Here is a 17,193-nt window from a genome sequence, read left to right on the forward strand (position 1 = left end):
TATCGGCCGTATAAGTGATGACTTTCTTAAATTCTACAGAGTATTATATTTTAACAAACTCTACAAGATTTAATTGCAGACTAAGCCAAATACATCGCAAACATTTTTTATAGGGATCGAATTTGGTGTCCTTCTGTGACAATGAATGTGTGTCATTCCGTGACAATTGGATTACTTCTTGATCGAATTTATTTTATAGTAGTGTAGCTATATTTTCCGATAGGTTTTGTTCCTTTTTACTGTCAGACCATAACTAATTTAAAAAAAAAAGGGAAAGCCTGGTTCACAAAGACAAAAGAAATATTTATTTCGATTGAAGGAAACTAATAATGAGAAATTAAAAAAGAAAGAGAACGAATGAAAGTTAGAACTTTTAAAGCAAAACACAAAAGAATATGAGTCTAAGTTGAAAAAAGATAGAGAAATAAAAAAGTTGGAAGGAGCTTTGAAAAAGAAATAGGTAAAAATGTTAAGATATTATTTTATACGTAGTTAGCACTTTTTAATTGCAAATATTTTTGCTTTTATTGTAAAACTATGCCATTTATTTTGATTTTTGTATATTATTCATTATACGATTTATTATAATTCCTTATGTATTTTGTTAATACGTTTATTTTTACTCATTTTTTCTCTTTTTTTTAGATTTTATATCTTATTTTTAGATGGAAAATTACACAAAGATGGAACAATGACTAATGAACGATATACCACTTGATTAGTATCAAGTGGTATATCGTTCATTAGCCAAATTAAAACGAGCTATGCCAAAAAAAAAATGCCACTTCAAGTTAAAGTTTTTTTAGTTCTAAAAGAAAGCTATCTTTTAAAATTGGAAGGCCATCAATGATACAGGTAAACAAAGAAAAAGTAGTTCAATTATTGGAACAACCAGATATAAGATATTGTTCCCTAGGCAGGAAAAATACTGTTTACTGTGGGAAATCTGATGGTGTCAAAGTCTATCGTTCAAAGCATTACATGCTATTTACATTCAGAGAACTTGTTTACTTATTTAACAAAGAGAATGACATTAAAACCACTTATCATCGGTTACGAGAAGTTATCAATACTGAAAATAACCTGATTGTGCTAAGTAAAACGAATGGTAAACTTAATAAAAATTTTAAATTTTCCAGTTCCATGAAGTTTCCATTAGCAATCATCTCTAATGAAACGAAACATGATCGCAATGTTGCATTTACAAATTCACCATGTCAGAAGACTTATAATTAAACACCACGTATAAAAAATCATCAGATGTTTTTAAATTGTTGACATGGGGAAAAAAGAATAGAGAAGCTAAAGGAGAAAAAGAAAGTTATTGACATTGATGAAAAAATCAATGAAGTCTATGAAAATTTTGTTTTTGTTTGCTTAAAAAAGAATTATATGATAACTTCAATAATGTGTACTTTTTGTCCTTCCGTGACATGTCCTTCCATGACATGAAATATTTTCTCTATTTTGTTTGTCAATATTTTAATGATAATATTACCCCTCATGATGTACTTTAACATTTACAGCATAAAACATACTACTGTCAATGTTACCCCATATAGGGGTAGGATTGACAAAACTAATTATCTATTAACAATATTAGATAACTAATTAAGTTCTTCATTTGCTTATGGTATCATTGGTAAGCACATAGAAATATTTCATACCAAATATAGTTTGTCACACCTAAAAAAAAATGTTTTCTAAAGATGTGTCAATGTTACCCCACTTTAACTTACATTATTTAAAAATCAAAAATCTTTTTTTTCAAATATAGTTAACTAGGTGACTCTTAATAGCACTAGTGCTAAATTTGATCATTTTATTCAATACTTTGCTTGTTTTAGATTTCAATAGTAAGCATGATTTCAAAACTTTTGTTTTGTAAACGAACTATTTCAGCAAATTTCAAATAAAATTTATCATTTTTTTAATAGGATTTTTATGCATGAAGTGACAACAAATATTATTTGGCAAAAAAAATATTGTAAAAATTGAAATACGCATTCATTTTTGTTATTTATTCTTAAATGAACGAAGTTATATGGCAACAGAACTTAAGCGAATATACGGTATATTTTTTATAAATATTTTTTAAATTTTTAAAATATATACAATAAAAAATAGTAATAAAAGTGCCGACGACATCGGGAGAGGAGGGGGAGGGGGGTCGGTGGGCACGTTTCTTCTAAAGGATCATTTTTTTTTTTAAAGAAAATTCTAGATATAGACTTTTTTTAAAAATTGGCGATTGTACCCTCCCACTTCGAAACTCGTGTCGTCGGCCGTATTAAATATTTTATGTTAAAATAAAATTTAATTAACAACGTATCGCCGAATGGACAATAGTGTATTGCAAGTGGAAACTTATTATGACAATGTATAAATAAATATAAAAATAACTATTGAATGATTTTTCTAAAAATAACTATGGCGGAATGAATAAATAAAGGGTTTTAACATGTCAACATGAATATAAAAGTAAATGAATGTCATGAAAAGTGGAGTGATAAAATCGACGTTTTGGATAAAAAATATTAAGTGATTGTAGTTACGATCTTAAAGGTGACATTTAATATACAATATAATGAATACTTAGTTTAATATATAATACCATAAATATATAATTTAATATATAATATAATAAATACTTAGTTTAATATATAGTATAATGAATAAATAATTTAATATTAATATAATAAATGCCTAATTAGAAAAACTGTGCAATATTTTTGGGAAACAAAATCTTCAACTATTTAGCTACTAACGGGTGATGCGAAAGTTATCGGACAAAATAAAAACGTCAATAACTTATTTATAAATAAAAAAACAAACTACTATTATATTTTTTTTAAATAAAGCATTTATCTTTTAATAAAAATATATTATTTTTTATATGAAAAAACACCACCATCTGCAATTGATCTCAATTTTGCTCTGACGCCTTTCATATGCGACTGTAAAAAGTTTAAATCAATTTCTTGTAGTTTTAATTTATTGCGATCAATCAAAACTTGCTCTGTTGAAGCTTGCCAATCTCTCTCGTAAACCTTCTGTGCCAAATGTCCCCAAAAATTTTCAATTGGTCGTGCTTGAGGCACATTTGGGGGATTGGATTCTTTATCGACGTAATAGACATATTGGTCCATCCAATTTAGAGAATCTTTAGAATAATCAGAACTTGCTAAATCTGGCCAAAATAAATAGTTAAAGTCTCCATGATACTTGTGAATAAATGGAAGAAGTCGTTTTTCTAAACAATCATTAATATAGATTGATGAATTGATCGCTACAGCCTTGGAAGTGCGAAACAATGGCTCGGACATACCACGGTCAGATATGGCTATCCACATAAATAATTTTTTTGGAAATTTCTCTTTTCCTATAAAACGAACACTTTCTGGGCATGTCTTTTTCTTGTTTGTGTAGTATCCAGAATTTCCAGGCATGTTGTCCCCTGCAAAACAAAAGTATTTTTCGTCATCGATGACTAGAAGCGATTTTGTGTTATAGAGTTGATTAACTAGTTTCCTGCTTCTTTTCTTTGCCTTTATTTGTTGTTCTATAGTGTATTTTGGAGTCTTTTCACGTTCTCTATATTTAATATTCATTTTTTTTAACTGACGACCAGTTGTCGATTGATTTACACTGAATTTAATACCTATTTTTCTCTGACTGACCCCTTTTCGATTGTTGACAAGTCTCGTTAATTCAGATTTCTTTTCTCTAGTCCAGGATGTCGGACGACCAGGGTGCTTTCTATCAGAAAACGATTTCAAAAACAGAACAGTTTCAAGTCTTTTTAGGTTATCATATATTGTACTTCGAGCAAATCTTTCCTTTTCAAAATGATTTACGATTTTTTTTTTTATATATTAGGTTTATTTACAAAAAACATTTTTAGTAGCTTTCGAAAAGATTCTCGTTCAGCTGCATTTAACCTCATTTTACCACAAAAACTGATTATTATGCTCAAGTAATAATCAGTTTTTGTGATAAAATCAAAGATAAGCCACAAAAACTAATTAGTATGCTCAAATAATGAAATTAGGATTTGTCCGATAAATTGCGCATCACCCGTTACAAGCCACCACCACTATTAACACCCAACCGAAGAAAATTTATTTAATATCTAAAAAAGATTTTAAATAAATTTTCTTTGGTCGGGGGTTAATAGATTTTAAATAAATTTTCATCTAAAAAAGTTAAAATTAATACTTTGATAACAAGACCGGACAATCTTTTCTAAAGGGCTGTTTATATGTTGTTAACCGTTATTTGTTAACTTGCTAACCGGGCTAGCTCACCTCATATACCGGTTTTTGCATCCATTTAAAACAAACATGACATCCATTTAAAACAACCATGACATTCATTTAAAACAACCATGACATCCATTTATAAAAAATCATGACATTCATTTAAAACAACCATGAAATTAAAACAACTGTGATTATCAATTAAAACAATCGTGACTTTCAATTAAAACAATCGTGATTTTCAATTGACAATTCAAAAAACAATCGTGATTTTCATTTAACGCATATTTGTTAATCTAATATTATATAAATTTATTTTCATTAATATTATATTAATTTATTTTAATTTTAAATGGATGCTATATTTTGCATCCATTTAAAATGAGCCTCTCAGGTTGGAAAGCCTTTTATAAGCCAGTGCTTATTATCATAATTATGTTTTGATGTGTATATAAAATAATTGTCATAAGGAGGGGGCTCAAAAATAATTTTGTACCAGCACATTTTTATCCTTTCCAGGGCCCTGGGCTTATATAAAATATATATGTATGACTCGATAAAAATTCGAAATTCAATGTTTTTTTGCAATAACTTAATTTGTTAGTCTCTTACTTAAAATACTTACATACTTTAATCGTAGAAATAACTACCACATTTATTGTATTGAGTTTGCAAAATTAATTTACATAAACAATAATAGTTATTGTTAATTTATATTTGTGTGTTTTGCTTGTACATCTTCATTTATGGAGAGGCCTTCAAGCATGACAGGGGCCCGGGGGGAATCCACAATCTCCCTGGCCAGTTCGAGTCCGACTGTATAATAGTTGATTATGGTTTTTAATGTCTGATAATGGTTGATGGCTTCTATATTTGTTGTCTGATGATGGTTTCTATTGTCTGTTCATCTTTTTTAAGTAAATTATAAAAAAACAACCTAAGAACAAGTCGAAATATATTTTGATGAACTTATTTTTGAGCCTTTTGAAACTTTTAAATAGTGTTATTTTTAAATTGCATTTGAATCACTATTTGAAAAGTTTAGTAACAAAATTGTTAACATGAAAATGGATGAGCTGAAATAAATTTACAAATAAACAAAATATTTTGTAAGAAAAGAAAAAACGCTACGTTTTTGAATTCTTTTTTTAAAATTATTATACTTTTATTTGAAATTGTTAAAAATGCTAAAAATTTATTTTCTAATCGTGTATTATAATCCAATTGTGAAATATAATTGACGTCTAATCGTCGTGCTGTGGGGTTCGCATTCGAGATCGTGCACGTGATCCAGGAGTTGAAGGCTAAATTATAATATTATGGGCTAAATTGTATGCTAAATTATAGTTTATATAATTAAATATATAATTTTTTTTATTTCTCAATATTTAGAAGTATTTTATGCATTTTACCCCTCGTGTTCCAGGTGTTGATGCTGCTGATGAGTTTCGTTGTCGTGCTTTTTGAAGAGCTTGTTCTGCTGCTTCACATCTCTCTAAAGCATCCTCCAACTCAGCTGAAGCTTTTTTAAATTTTGATTGCCATTGAGAGACTTGTTGTTCCTATTAGTTTAGTGTAAAAATTCAATATAAATTTAGTGAATATATATGTATTTTTACTATGTAATTAAATAAAAATAGTTTAAAAAATAAAGTAAACGCAGGGTAATTTCGAGAACGTTGAAGACACCTGTGTTATAAAAAGTTGCAAAGTCATTTTAAAGCATAACCGAGATAGGAAGGCATCTAATGTAGTTGAAATAATTTTTTAATTCTCAAAATTTCATGCTTTATTTTAAATTGCATTTTGAAATTTAGTTAAAAAAAAAAATGTTTATTACAAATTTGCCAATTTTAATTTCATAGAATTTTTTAAAATTAGTGTGAGTGATATATATTAATTGGAGTATAAAAAATATTGCTTCCTCAACAAATATTAACTTCAATTAAAAAGAGGATATAATACCCAGTGCTCACCATGGAATTAGTTGTAACCACTTAGAACTAAAAAACGCACTGAGCAAAAACTGATCGCTGGAATGTTCAAAATCATGTCTGAAAAATGTTTACCTTATAATTGTAGAAAAAAGGAAAAAAAATTTCCGAAATCGTGTTTAAAAAATGTTTGCTTTATAATTGAAGAAAAAAAAAAAAAAGAAAAAAAAGTATTGAAATTGTGTCTCAAAATAATTTTTTTTTTTGAATTGACCTATATTGTCAAAAGTTTGTCACATATATCTGTAAGTCATAAACATTAACAAAAAATTTAAAAATAAAACAATAAAACGTCAAAAATTTTAATTGAAAATTGCCATGTAATAAGCAGTTGAATTTTCTCCAGTCTTCACCCCCTTCCTACTTTGTAAACTTGCCACCGTAGATAATTTACAATATAATTTTTTTAAATCATTATGCAACACCTTTTTAGTTTTTTCAAAATAATCTTTAATGCATTTAATTAAATTTTTCTTAATTAAATCATAAAATAAGATTATAAGTTCTAAACTTAAAAAAAATTATTAGATTTTTTTATCTAGGAAATTACGTTATATATTTGTAAATAGATTTTGATGAACAAAAAAATATTTTTATAGATTTGTGAAAAAATTTATAAAAATAATTTAGAAAAATGGCTGTTTTTCTAATAAACCTTTAAAAAAAAGTTACAGACAATATCTATTACATAACCTTCTGATTACTATACTTACAGATTCATCGAATTGAACTTTTAATTTTTTAAACTTCTGTTCTGATTTGTTTGCATTATCAACAGCAATATCAACAGCTTTCTTTTCATCATCTATTTGAAACTGCAATTCTTTGACTTTTTTCTCATTTTTTCTTGCATTTTTCACTACTTCAGCTGAACGCCGCACTTCAGTGTCTAATTCACTTTCAAGCTCTGATATCTAAATAAATTATGTATACTATTAATAAGTGTTATGAAACCTTTCTGTTACCAATAGTATTATTTAAAAACTTACCCTTGTTTCTAGTTTTTTAATTTGAGTCTTGTACCCTTTTGCTCCTTGTGATTCAGCCTCATCAAGTCTTGCTTGAAGTTCAAGAATAGTTTTACTTAAAATTGCTCTGGCTTTCTCTGATGTTGATGCTGCTTCTTGAGCTTGATTTAATTCGTTACTTAAACGAGCAACTTCTGCTGTTGCTTTTGCAGCTTTTTCTTCAGATGCCTTAACTTCATTATCTAACTCTTCAAGTTCCTCTTGAAGAGCATGGTAATCACTTTCTGCTTTTCTCTTAGCATTACTCATATTGTTATACAGCAACTGCAATTCTGCAATACGATCACTATTTTCAGACTTATCATTTTCAGCTAACTTTCTCGCGCGAACAGCTTGTTCCAGAGCAGTTTTAGCCTCATCTAGTTGGACAGCTAACTCATTAGCTCTTCTTTCAGCACGGTTAGCAGTATCTCTAAGATTATCACGATTGCTAGACTCGTCATCAATCATTGTTTGCAACTCCTATAGAATTAATCCAAAAATTTTTATAATATATTCAAAAAAAGTTTTGATAAATACCAAAAAATTTCTAATAAAATATAAAAAAAAAAAAATTAGAAAATTATTAAAAATATGTATTTTTATACATTAGGAAAAATTATACATGTTATGTAATAAGATATCAAAATAAATATTTTTGAAACTAACTTTTATTTGAGTTGCCATTTTCTTTATTTGCTTTTGATATTCACTAGATTGTCTATTGGCTGTCTCAACTTGGCTCTCCAAGTCACTCATTTCTGCATCATACTGTTTTCTTTGCTTAGCTTGCTCATTGCGATTTCTTTGTTCATTATCGATAGTGTTTTGCAAACTTTCAATTTGTCTTTGGTGATTTTTTCGCATGTTTTCAAGTTCCTCGTCACGTTCTGCAAATTTCTTTTCAGTAGCTTGTTTTAGCTGAGTTAGTTCAAGTTGAGCCTTAAGTAATTTTCCTTCTTCTTGTTCAAGAGCAAGTTCTGCTTCTTCAAGTGCAACCTGAATGAAATATAATTGGAGGAGATAATTTTTTAATATTTGCTAAACTTTATTTAATATCTTTACTTATTTGTTAAAAATATTTACAAATTAGTTTTAAAACACATAAAACTTTATTTTGATTTAATGTATATATCTAAAAGATATACATTACTTTTAAAAATTACATACTACTTTTATGACATTTAAAAGGTATATAATGTAAATACCTTTTAAATGTCATAATGTGGTCAAAATATGGAATAAAACTTGCCTGAAGTTCTTCATTTTCTAAACCTAGTTTTCGACGTAATTTGTCAATCTCTAAGCTATTTTTTCCACCTTCATTAACTTGTTCAGAAATAGCTTGGATATCAGCTTTATATAAAATAAATAAAATGGATATAATAAATAATAATAATAAATAAAAGGAGATAAAATGGTAGAATATTTACAAAAATATTGTAATCTAGTAAACATTTTTAAATAAAAAAAGAAAAAATATAGATTTGTAATACCAGTTAAAATACGATTTTCTTTTTTCAAGGCCTCAATCTTTTCATTTGCTTCCTCGTTTGCAGCTTTTGCTTTGAGAAGATCTGTAGAATATGATCTTGCATCACGCTGAGCTTTATCAAACTCAGCTTGTATTTCTTCACATTTTTGCTTCCATTCATTAATTTGTTGATCAACTTTCTTTTGTTTTTTCTCTAAGTTTGAAGCCTGGGCTTGAGCCTAAAAAACAAACTTTAGAACTTAGTTTTTTTAATAAAACTAATTTTTACTTTGTAAATAACAAAATTAAAAAAAGATGCCTTTTCAAGATCCAAAAGTAAATCTTCAACTTCTTCATTCATCCTATTTTTAACTTTCTCCATTCCAGCAGCTTTTGATTCAGCAGCTACTAATGCTTCTTCAACTTCTTGTACTCTTTTAGCAAGTTTTTTCTTTGCTTCTTCTAGCTCTTCAACTCGATTGGCCCCATCTTGTTCATATTTAGCTTTCCACTGTTGGGCCTCAGCAGCAGCACGTAAATACTTGTTTTGCAGATCTTGTTTAGCAGCTGCTTCTTCTTCAAGTTGCTCTTGAAGAGATTCAATTTCGGCTAAAGCATTTTGTAGCTTGTTGTAATTCTCAAGTTTAGCCTATGAAAATTATTTATAGTTTTCATTATGTAAATAATAGATTCAAATATTTTTTGGTATAGTAATATTAGAATTAAAAATGTAAACCACTTCCAACTAAATCAATAAAACACTTGTTCTAGGATGTTTTAAACATCATAATTTGATGATGAATTTAAGACACAAATAGAAAGTAGAATATCTTAAATGATAAAAATAAATAAAATATAATTACCTAAAATTAAAATGGAAGAACATTTAAATTTTTAAATTTTTCTGTATTAGTAACAATAAAAAAACATAATAATGTAAATTAAAAAGAGGGCTAAGTATCCTTAGCCCTAGTAAGCGACCAGGGTTGATATTTGACTGGGGCCGGGTTTGTGACCGGGGCTGCATTACTATTGATATTCCTTATAAATATATTATTGTTATTTAAAATTCATGATATATTTTATATAAAAGTATATATATCATCTCATCATCATCATCACCATCATCATCATCATCATCATCATCATCATCATCATCATCATCATCATCATCATCATCATCATCATCATCATCATCATCATCATCATCATCATCATCATCATCATCATCATCATCATCATCATCATCATCATCATCATCATCATCACCATTATCATCATCATCATAATATCATCATCATCATCATTATTATCATCATCAAGCATACAGTTGATGATTATGATGATGACAATGATCATCATCATCATCTTGATCATTGGCATCATTATCATCTTCTCTGATACACACTAAAAATATAATTACTACTCTCATACTCTCTCTAAGATCATTGCTTCTTTTCCTATTTTTTACAGACACCATATATCCATCTGATCTACTTTGTTCTTTCTTATTTGTCATTGTAAATATTTATGAATTATATTATATTTGTATATATTATTTTTGTGACTCTTTCTTATATTTTCTTAAACTTTCATAACAAATTTTAACTTGAACAAAATAAAATAAAACAGCAACAACAACAACAACAAAAATCCAGCCCCGACTAGTAACCCCTGCAAATTGTGTTTGTTTAGCCAGGGCCGGGTTTGCAAAAACCTCTGTTTTTAGACGGGGCTGGGGCCCCGGTCACTTACTACTTAGCCCTCTTTTTAATTTACATTAACGATCTTCCAGATATTCTCACATCTAAGGTGGCATTGTTTGCTGACGATACTACCATTTATTCTTGTCGTGATAAGAAGCCAACACTCTCTGATTGCTTGGAGGGGGAATTTGAGCTTGAAAAGGATCTCACTTCTGCTACAGCATGGGGCTCACAATGAACTTCAATACAGATAAAACTCGATTTTTTTCAGCCAATCATTATTGCAATAATTTAGATCTTCCCATATTTATGAATGGTAATGTACTTGATGAGTCATCCAGTCTTCTTCTTCTAGGATTAACTCTTACTTCCGATCCTACTCAGAAACCATATATCAAATCTGTTGCAAAACTAGCATCTGCTAAGGTTGCATCTCTTTAACGAGCTGGACACTTTCTGACTTCGGATTCTATTCTCTATCTCTATAAATCTCAAATCCAGCCTTGTATGGAATACTGCTGCCATATCTGAAGCGGATCTTCAAGTGATGCCCTTTCTCTTTTAGAAAAGGTACAAAAACGCATTGTAAACATAGTTGGACCTGCCCTTGCAGCAAACCATTATCACATTGTTGTAATGTTGCTTCTCTTTCTCTTTTCTACAAATATTACAATGGGCACTGCTCTATAGAGCTAGCGTTTCTTGTGCCATCTACTAAAATTCATTCTCATGTTACTCATCATTCAATTAAGTCTGATCCTTTTTTTGTGACTGTTCCTAAGTGCTCCAAAAACTCTTATATCTCTAGTTTTTTTTCAAACTTGCAGCCGAAGAACATCAGCTTTTCAAACATCAGCTTGCAGCCGAAGAACATCAGCTTTTCAAACATCAGCTTGCAGCCTTGTTGGAAGTGAAGATGTTTTAAAAAAAAACAAAAAAAAACTAAACTTTACTACAGAATTGTAAATAAAAGAGAAAATAACAAACAGTTCTAAACTATATAAACTGAATAAAAGTTTTTTATTCAAAATGATTTCACAAATTAATTTTGAGGGATTTGAATTTTTATTTTTAAAATTGTAAATACCAATAGATATTTTTGGTAATTTTTTTACTATTATTACGTTATGTAAAATTTGAATAAAGTGTTTGTTTTTTCACTTTTATTTTAATAATCTTATAAAGAATTTAAATAAATAGCCAATTAGCCCTTTTTTATTATTATTTCATTTAAAAGTCAAATTAAACGAAATTTTTTCTTTCTTTTTATAATTTTATTTAGTATTTAAATAAAGTGCTTGTTTTGTCTTTTTTATTGTAATTACTTATTAAAAATTAAAATAAAATATTTGTTTCGCTGCTTAAATTGAATTATTTTATTAAAAATTTAAATGAAGCTTTTGTTTTGCTGTTTTTAATTAATTGGAAAATCAAATAAAACTAAGCTTTAAAATTATGAAGCAAATAATTTCTAACCTCAGACAATGTCAAGTCAGCAGTTAGGTCGTCATTTCATTCCAGTTTTGGCTGAATGCCAACCCTAATTCAGAGGGCTGGAAATGATTTATACAATAAGTTTGCAAAACCAGAAGTTAATTACGAACAAAAAGCAAAAAAATATTTTGGTTAAGGTCAGGCAAAAAAATAAAATAAAAAATTATTTTCTATGAAAATGGGTAAGAAATAATTTCTTTTTTGTTAAAACCTTTACTTAAACTGATAATCTAAAATAATAATTATGCAGTAGAACACTCTGCAACCTTATGGAAATACGGCACACAACCTGTTTCTCTATGCAGCAGCCATTTTGTTTAACAAGGTTTGTGTTTACGTGTCTAGGGTTAAGAGAGGTACTATTGAAAGTGAAAAAAAAAGTTCTTAATTGTAGTGGCTGTTCTTGGAGCTTTGAGGAGGTGAGATAAGGTGAGATGAATTTATTATTAATACAAAAAAATTCATAACAAAATACATACATGATTGAACTTTATAAAGTTATATTTAAATATGTAAAAATATATTTAATAACTTTTTATTGGTTCACTATATATTTACTAACAATTAAAAATATGTTTAACTTTAACTTTATCATAAAAGCAATAGGTTTTCCCCAGTTCCCTCAAACAACAAAAAGGTTTTTTTAGTCCTCCTTTTAAAAAAATTGTAAGGAAAAAACTTATGTATGAGAGAGTTTAATTTATTGAACAGCTGCTCAAATTACCTATTTAAAATAGAAAAAATGAAACTGTTTAAAATAAATCTTTGACTTATAAATTACATATTATCATATATTAAAAATATATTCTAAGCAGAATTTATATAAGCAGAATTTAAAAATAAGTAAACAATAGAATTAATAAAATTAATAGAATTTCAAATAATGTACTTAATAAAATTTCAAAAGAAATAGAAACCATAGAATTATTAAAAGTATACCTTTGATTCAGCTTCATTAAAATTTTTACTTTCTGCAAGTTGACTTTCTAAAGTTTTGATATTTTTAGTAGCTATTCCCAAATTATGTTCTGATTCGCTCAATTGACTGTTAAGAGCCAACAGCTCACTGTTAACTTTAGAATTCTTTGACTCACTTTGAGAATGTAATTCATCAACTTGAGCCAACTTGCTGTTTAGTTCATTGATTTGTTCTTCAAGCATACGTGAATTCTTGTCACTATTAGTTTTTTGCTTCTTAATTTGATCAAGTGAGTTTTTAGTTTCATTTAATTCATTATTAAGTGCACTTTTTTCTTTCTCAAGTCTACATAATATAAATATGATACGATCAATAAAAAATTTAATTTAAGGAACATTAAAAAAAAAAAATCTAATTACTTTGCTTTTGCTTTTTTCATTGCTTCATTTTCTTCTTGAATTTCTGCTATTGTAGCATTTGTTTTTGCTTTAATAGCTGAGATAGCAGCATCATTTGCTATGTTAAGGGCTTCAATCTCTTTTCTCAGACGATTACATTCAGCTTCACGTTTTTTACCAACTTCAACCTTAAAAACATGATCTGATAATTAAAAATTTTCTCACACAAATATAACTTATTAATCAAAAACACTTCTTGTAACTACAAAAAAAGTACAAAGTAAGATGAAATGTTAATGAATGAATAAAAGATACAAAAGATAACTATGAAATATATGCAAGATAAAATAAAAAAATGCAAATTATATTACTTTAATAATAGTAAATTCTATAAACAAACATACTTGAGCTGATGTTGCACCGCCTGCTGTTTCAAGTTGGTCTTGCAATTCCTCAATTCTTGACTCTAACTCTTTTCTTTGTTGCTCTGATTTCTGCCTCAACTTTCTTTCATTTTCTAGCTCTTCTTCTAATTCTTCAATTTTAGCAAGAAGTTCTTGTATTTTTCTTTGGAGTTGGCTAATCTGTGATTCAAGACCTTCTTTTGCATTTTCTAAATCGGATATTGACTTTTCTCGCCTGAAAATAAAATTATAATAAACGTATGAGGTGAAAAAATCACCTTTGTAGCAAACAAAACATTCATCTTACAAAACATTCACTATACAAAACATTCACAAGACTCAAGAGGTTTTATTGAAGCTACTTATTTTTGAAAATAGTTTTACTTTTGTCAGTTGTTATACCCCTCTCTCAACTCTATTACTCCAAAGATATAACAAACCTAGCCTATACCTGTGGTGCTGAGAAGTAAGTTGAGCGCAATACTTCTAGGCAAATGGAAGGTCTGAATTCTTTTTATCTTTTACTTACTATGTGAGCGCTTAACCACTACCTCATAACGTACAGCAAATATAAAGAAAATATAACAAATATAAAGAAAATATGTTATAAAAAGAAAATAGACTTAGAGTTTTTATATGAAGCCATAGTATACTTCCATAGTAGAGAATTAAGAGACTGTACACATTTATTTAGATATAACAATTTTAAATTTAAAATAACAACCATCACAAATTTAACATAACAACCACAACAAGTTTAAAATAACAACCATAACAAATTTAACACAACAAACATACAATTAAAAAAATAAGTGACTTGCTGTTTTTATTAAAACTAAGACTATAGTTTATAAAGGTCTGTAGTTTAAATAAAGGTTTATAGTTGAATATTCTTTGATTCAAAATTTTATACAGAAAAGGTTTAGAAATTTTAATTTCAGGGTATTTGATTTATAAGTTTAATTTTAGTTACCTTAATTCGATGTTTATTCTGTTAAAATTTTTTCAGTATACTAAATTATAGTTAATAGACATTTTATTCTGAAACAAATAATACTTATTAGTGTCAACAAATCTTGGGATTAACTAAAAAATTTTCATTAAAAACCAATTGTATTGAAAAAACTCCTCATAATATATTCAAGAAAGTTAAAAATAAAAAAAAGTAGAACTTTATCACTTACTTGGTTACAAGATCCTGAGTTTCTTTTAGACGAGTTTCTGTTTCTGAAAGTTTATCTCGATTGTCTTTAAGATCTGACTCAACTTTCTTTTTTTCTTTTTCTAACTTCATTTTACTGTCTTTTTCTTTCTTTAAATCTTGTTCAATCTAAAAACAAACTATTCATTATTTGTTTTAATTTATTTTTCTTTTTTATATGAAACAAATATAAAAATAAAATTTTTTAAAATTAAATTTATTCTTGATTCAATATCAATAATATTCATTAATAAACCTATAAATTAAAAAAAAATGATAATATTGAGATTTATTTATCCATTTTACATTTGTAGTTATGTTTACCTTTTGTAATTCTAACTATATTTTTATTCCTACATTTTATTTCTAGCCCTAAACTTTATATTTTGGTCCTATATTTTATTATATTGTTTCTATGACTCCTTTTTTTCATTGCTCAGTTTGCCATAGTAGCTTTGTTATTTAACCTATTTTATTCATATTTAATTAATGCAGTTTTGATTTTTGTCTTTGATTATTACAGTTAAAAACATGATATAAAAATTAATTTAATGTTACAATTAACCTCTCTAATAGAAGATTCTAATTTATTCTTTGTTTTATTGAGATTGTTGCATTTATCTTCAGCAGCCTGTAGTTGTTCAGTGCGATCTTTTAACTCCTCATCTACATGCTTCTTTTCTGCATTCATTTTAGAGATAGTTTCATCTTGCTTGCGAATATCTTCATTCAAGGTATCAATTTGTTTATCACGATTTTGTTTTTCAGTTTCAAGCTAAATTTATGTTTTATTATTAGATAGTGTAAAAAAACAGAATAATAAACAAAAGCAACGCAAACAAAACACACACATAAATACAAAACCATAAACAATCACAGCTACAATAAAAAATTACAGATTCACAATTGATTACAGACAATATTTTACAACTGTGTAAGAAAAGGTCATACTCGACTGATGTTTGATTGGAGTTCCTCAGTCTTTTCAGTAAGTTCGTCAATTTTTTCTTCTGCTTCTTGAATCTTTTCTTCAAGAACTAAAACACTATGTTCTTCTCCATCCAGCTTTTCTAATGCTTCATTTAGACTAGTTTCAAGTTTATCCTATTTAACAACAACAATTAATGTTAAATTTTCTTTCATAAATTTTATCATAACAAAAGTACCTTAACCTCTTCTTACCTTAACTGTTTGCAGATTAAGAAGCTTGTCCTCAATTGTAATTAATCTGTCAGTCTCAGCTTGCAAACTTGCATAAAGTTTTTCTTTTTGAGCCATTGCCTCAGTCAGATCTTCTTCCATTTTTTTCTTAGCTTCTGCATCTTTTTTTAATTGTTCTTTAGCAGCTTCTAACTCTTCTTCTTTTGCTCTCATTTCATCCTCTGCTCGTGCAACACTCAATAAAGGTTGAACCTAAACAAATTCAATAATCTATATAAATATTTCAAAAATTACTATAACATACTTACTATTTAGTCTTGCAGATTTTATCACTATTTTTATCAGGGGGTATTTTAATACCATACACACAGGATAAGTATTTTTTGATTTTTACTCAAACTTTTTAACTTGTATGAGTACTTTGCTGCTCTTTTTATCAGATGTCTATTTTGTTTTTTTGATTATTTTTAATTATAGTTTATTTTTTGTATTTAAATATTTTTATGTTAGTATGTCAGCTCGATTTTTTTTCTCCTCATTTATACTTATAATTATTATTATGTATAAACACTTGAATAAGTTGTACAAATCAAGCAAATCAAGATTTATTTCTAGTAGATACCTTAGTGTACAACTTCCACCAAGACCAATGGCGCAAGAATAAATACTTTCTGACATTTCTTTGAATAACAGCTAGACCAATACTGAAAAAAAAAATTAAATATATTTACACGCATATAAATAAATTGTTAAGACTTAGACACAAAAACTATTTTTAAATTCTTGAAAACTATTTTGGTCTACATATATGTGGTGCCTATTTTTATTAAAAACTTACCGCTGTGCCACCATTTTTTTATATTCACTGCGCATAATACTGCCCTTACAGTATGCTTGGAACTGTGAAATAATTTTAGATAATCGCTCATCGCGCATTTCTTCCAACTCTCCTACAATACCAGCTCTAAAGAATATTTTTGTCTTTCCTACTCTGTATTCACTTTGATCTAGTTGAAGTGCCTCAATTAATTTTTCAGCTGCTACTTTGCCGTCAATAAAACCAGGTGGGATTGCATTAGATGCTAGTATTTGGTACCTAAAAACATACTTATTAATTTCTGCATAATAAAAGTGTCAATATAGTGTCTATATAGTGTAAATATATATATATATATA

General features: G+C 27.7%; 2 protein-coding genes across 2 annotated transcripts in view; both read right to left on the bottom strand.

Annotated features, from left to right (window-relative positions):
- Window positions 1-2,885: 2,885 nt before the first annotated feature.
- LOC136083279 (uncharacterized) lies at window positions 2,886-4,376 on the bottom strand. Its single transcript, XM_065802681.1, has 2 exons — window positions 4,308-4,376; window positions 2,886-3,839 (listed from the first exon to the last, which is right to left on the bottom strand). The coding sequence occupies exons 1-2, from the start codon at window positions 4,374-4,376 to the stop codon at window positions 2,886-2,888; spliced, it is 1,023 nt and encodes a 340-aa protein (XP_065658753.1).
- Window positions 4,377-5,391: 1,015 nt separating this feature from the next.
- LOC100205834 (myosin heavy chain, striated muscle) overlaps window positions 5,392-17,193 on the bottom strand; it is a 39,527-nt gene continuing 27,725 nt past the window's right edge. Inside the window, exons 14-30 of the mRNA XM_065803615.1 lie at window positions 16,856-17,113; window positions 16,640-16,721; window positions 16,039-16,269; window positions 15,808-15,960; window positions 15,422-15,631; window positions 14,840-14,985; window positions 13,656-13,890; window positions 13,273-13,439; window positions 12,874-13,198; window positions 9,054-9,383; window positions 8,757-8,973; window positions 8,513-8,616; window positions 7,930-8,259; window positions 7,243-7,743; window positions 6,967-7,167; window positions 5,672-5,821; window positions 5,392-5,563 (exon numbers count right to left, since the gene is read on the bottom strand). Of these exons, the coding sequence (XP_065659687.1) occupies window positions 5,504-5,563; window positions 5,672-5,821; window positions 6,967-7,167; window positions 7,243-7,743; window positions 7,930-8,259; window positions 8,513-8,616; window positions 8,757-8,973; window positions 9,054-9,383; window positions 12,874-13,198; window positions 13,273-13,439; window positions 13,656-13,890; window positions 14,840-14,985; window positions 15,422-15,631; window positions 15,808-15,960; window positions 16,039-16,269; window positions 16,640-16,721; window positions 16,856-17,113 (3,700 nt within the window). The 3' untranslated portion in view covers window positions 5,392-5,503. The remainder of the gene's footprint in view (window positions 5,564-5,671; window positions 5,822-6,966; window positions 7,168-7,242; window positions 7,744-7,929; window positions 8,260-8,512; window positions 8,617-8,756; window positions 8,974-9,053; window positions 9,384-12,873; window positions 13,199-13,272; window positions 13,440-13,655; window positions 13,891-14,839; window positions 14,986-15,421; window positions 15,632-15,807; window positions 15,961-16,038; window positions 16,270-16,639; window positions 16,722-16,855; window positions 17,114-17,193) is intronic.

The sequence above is a fragment of the Hydra vulgaris genome, chromosome 08 (genome assembly GCF_038396675.1).
Source record: "Hydra vulgaris chromosome 08, alternate assembly HydraT2T_AEP".
Classification (NCBI taxonomy): Eukaryota; Metazoa; Cnidaria; class Hydrozoa; order Anthoathecata; family Hydridae; genus Hydra; species Hydra vulgaris.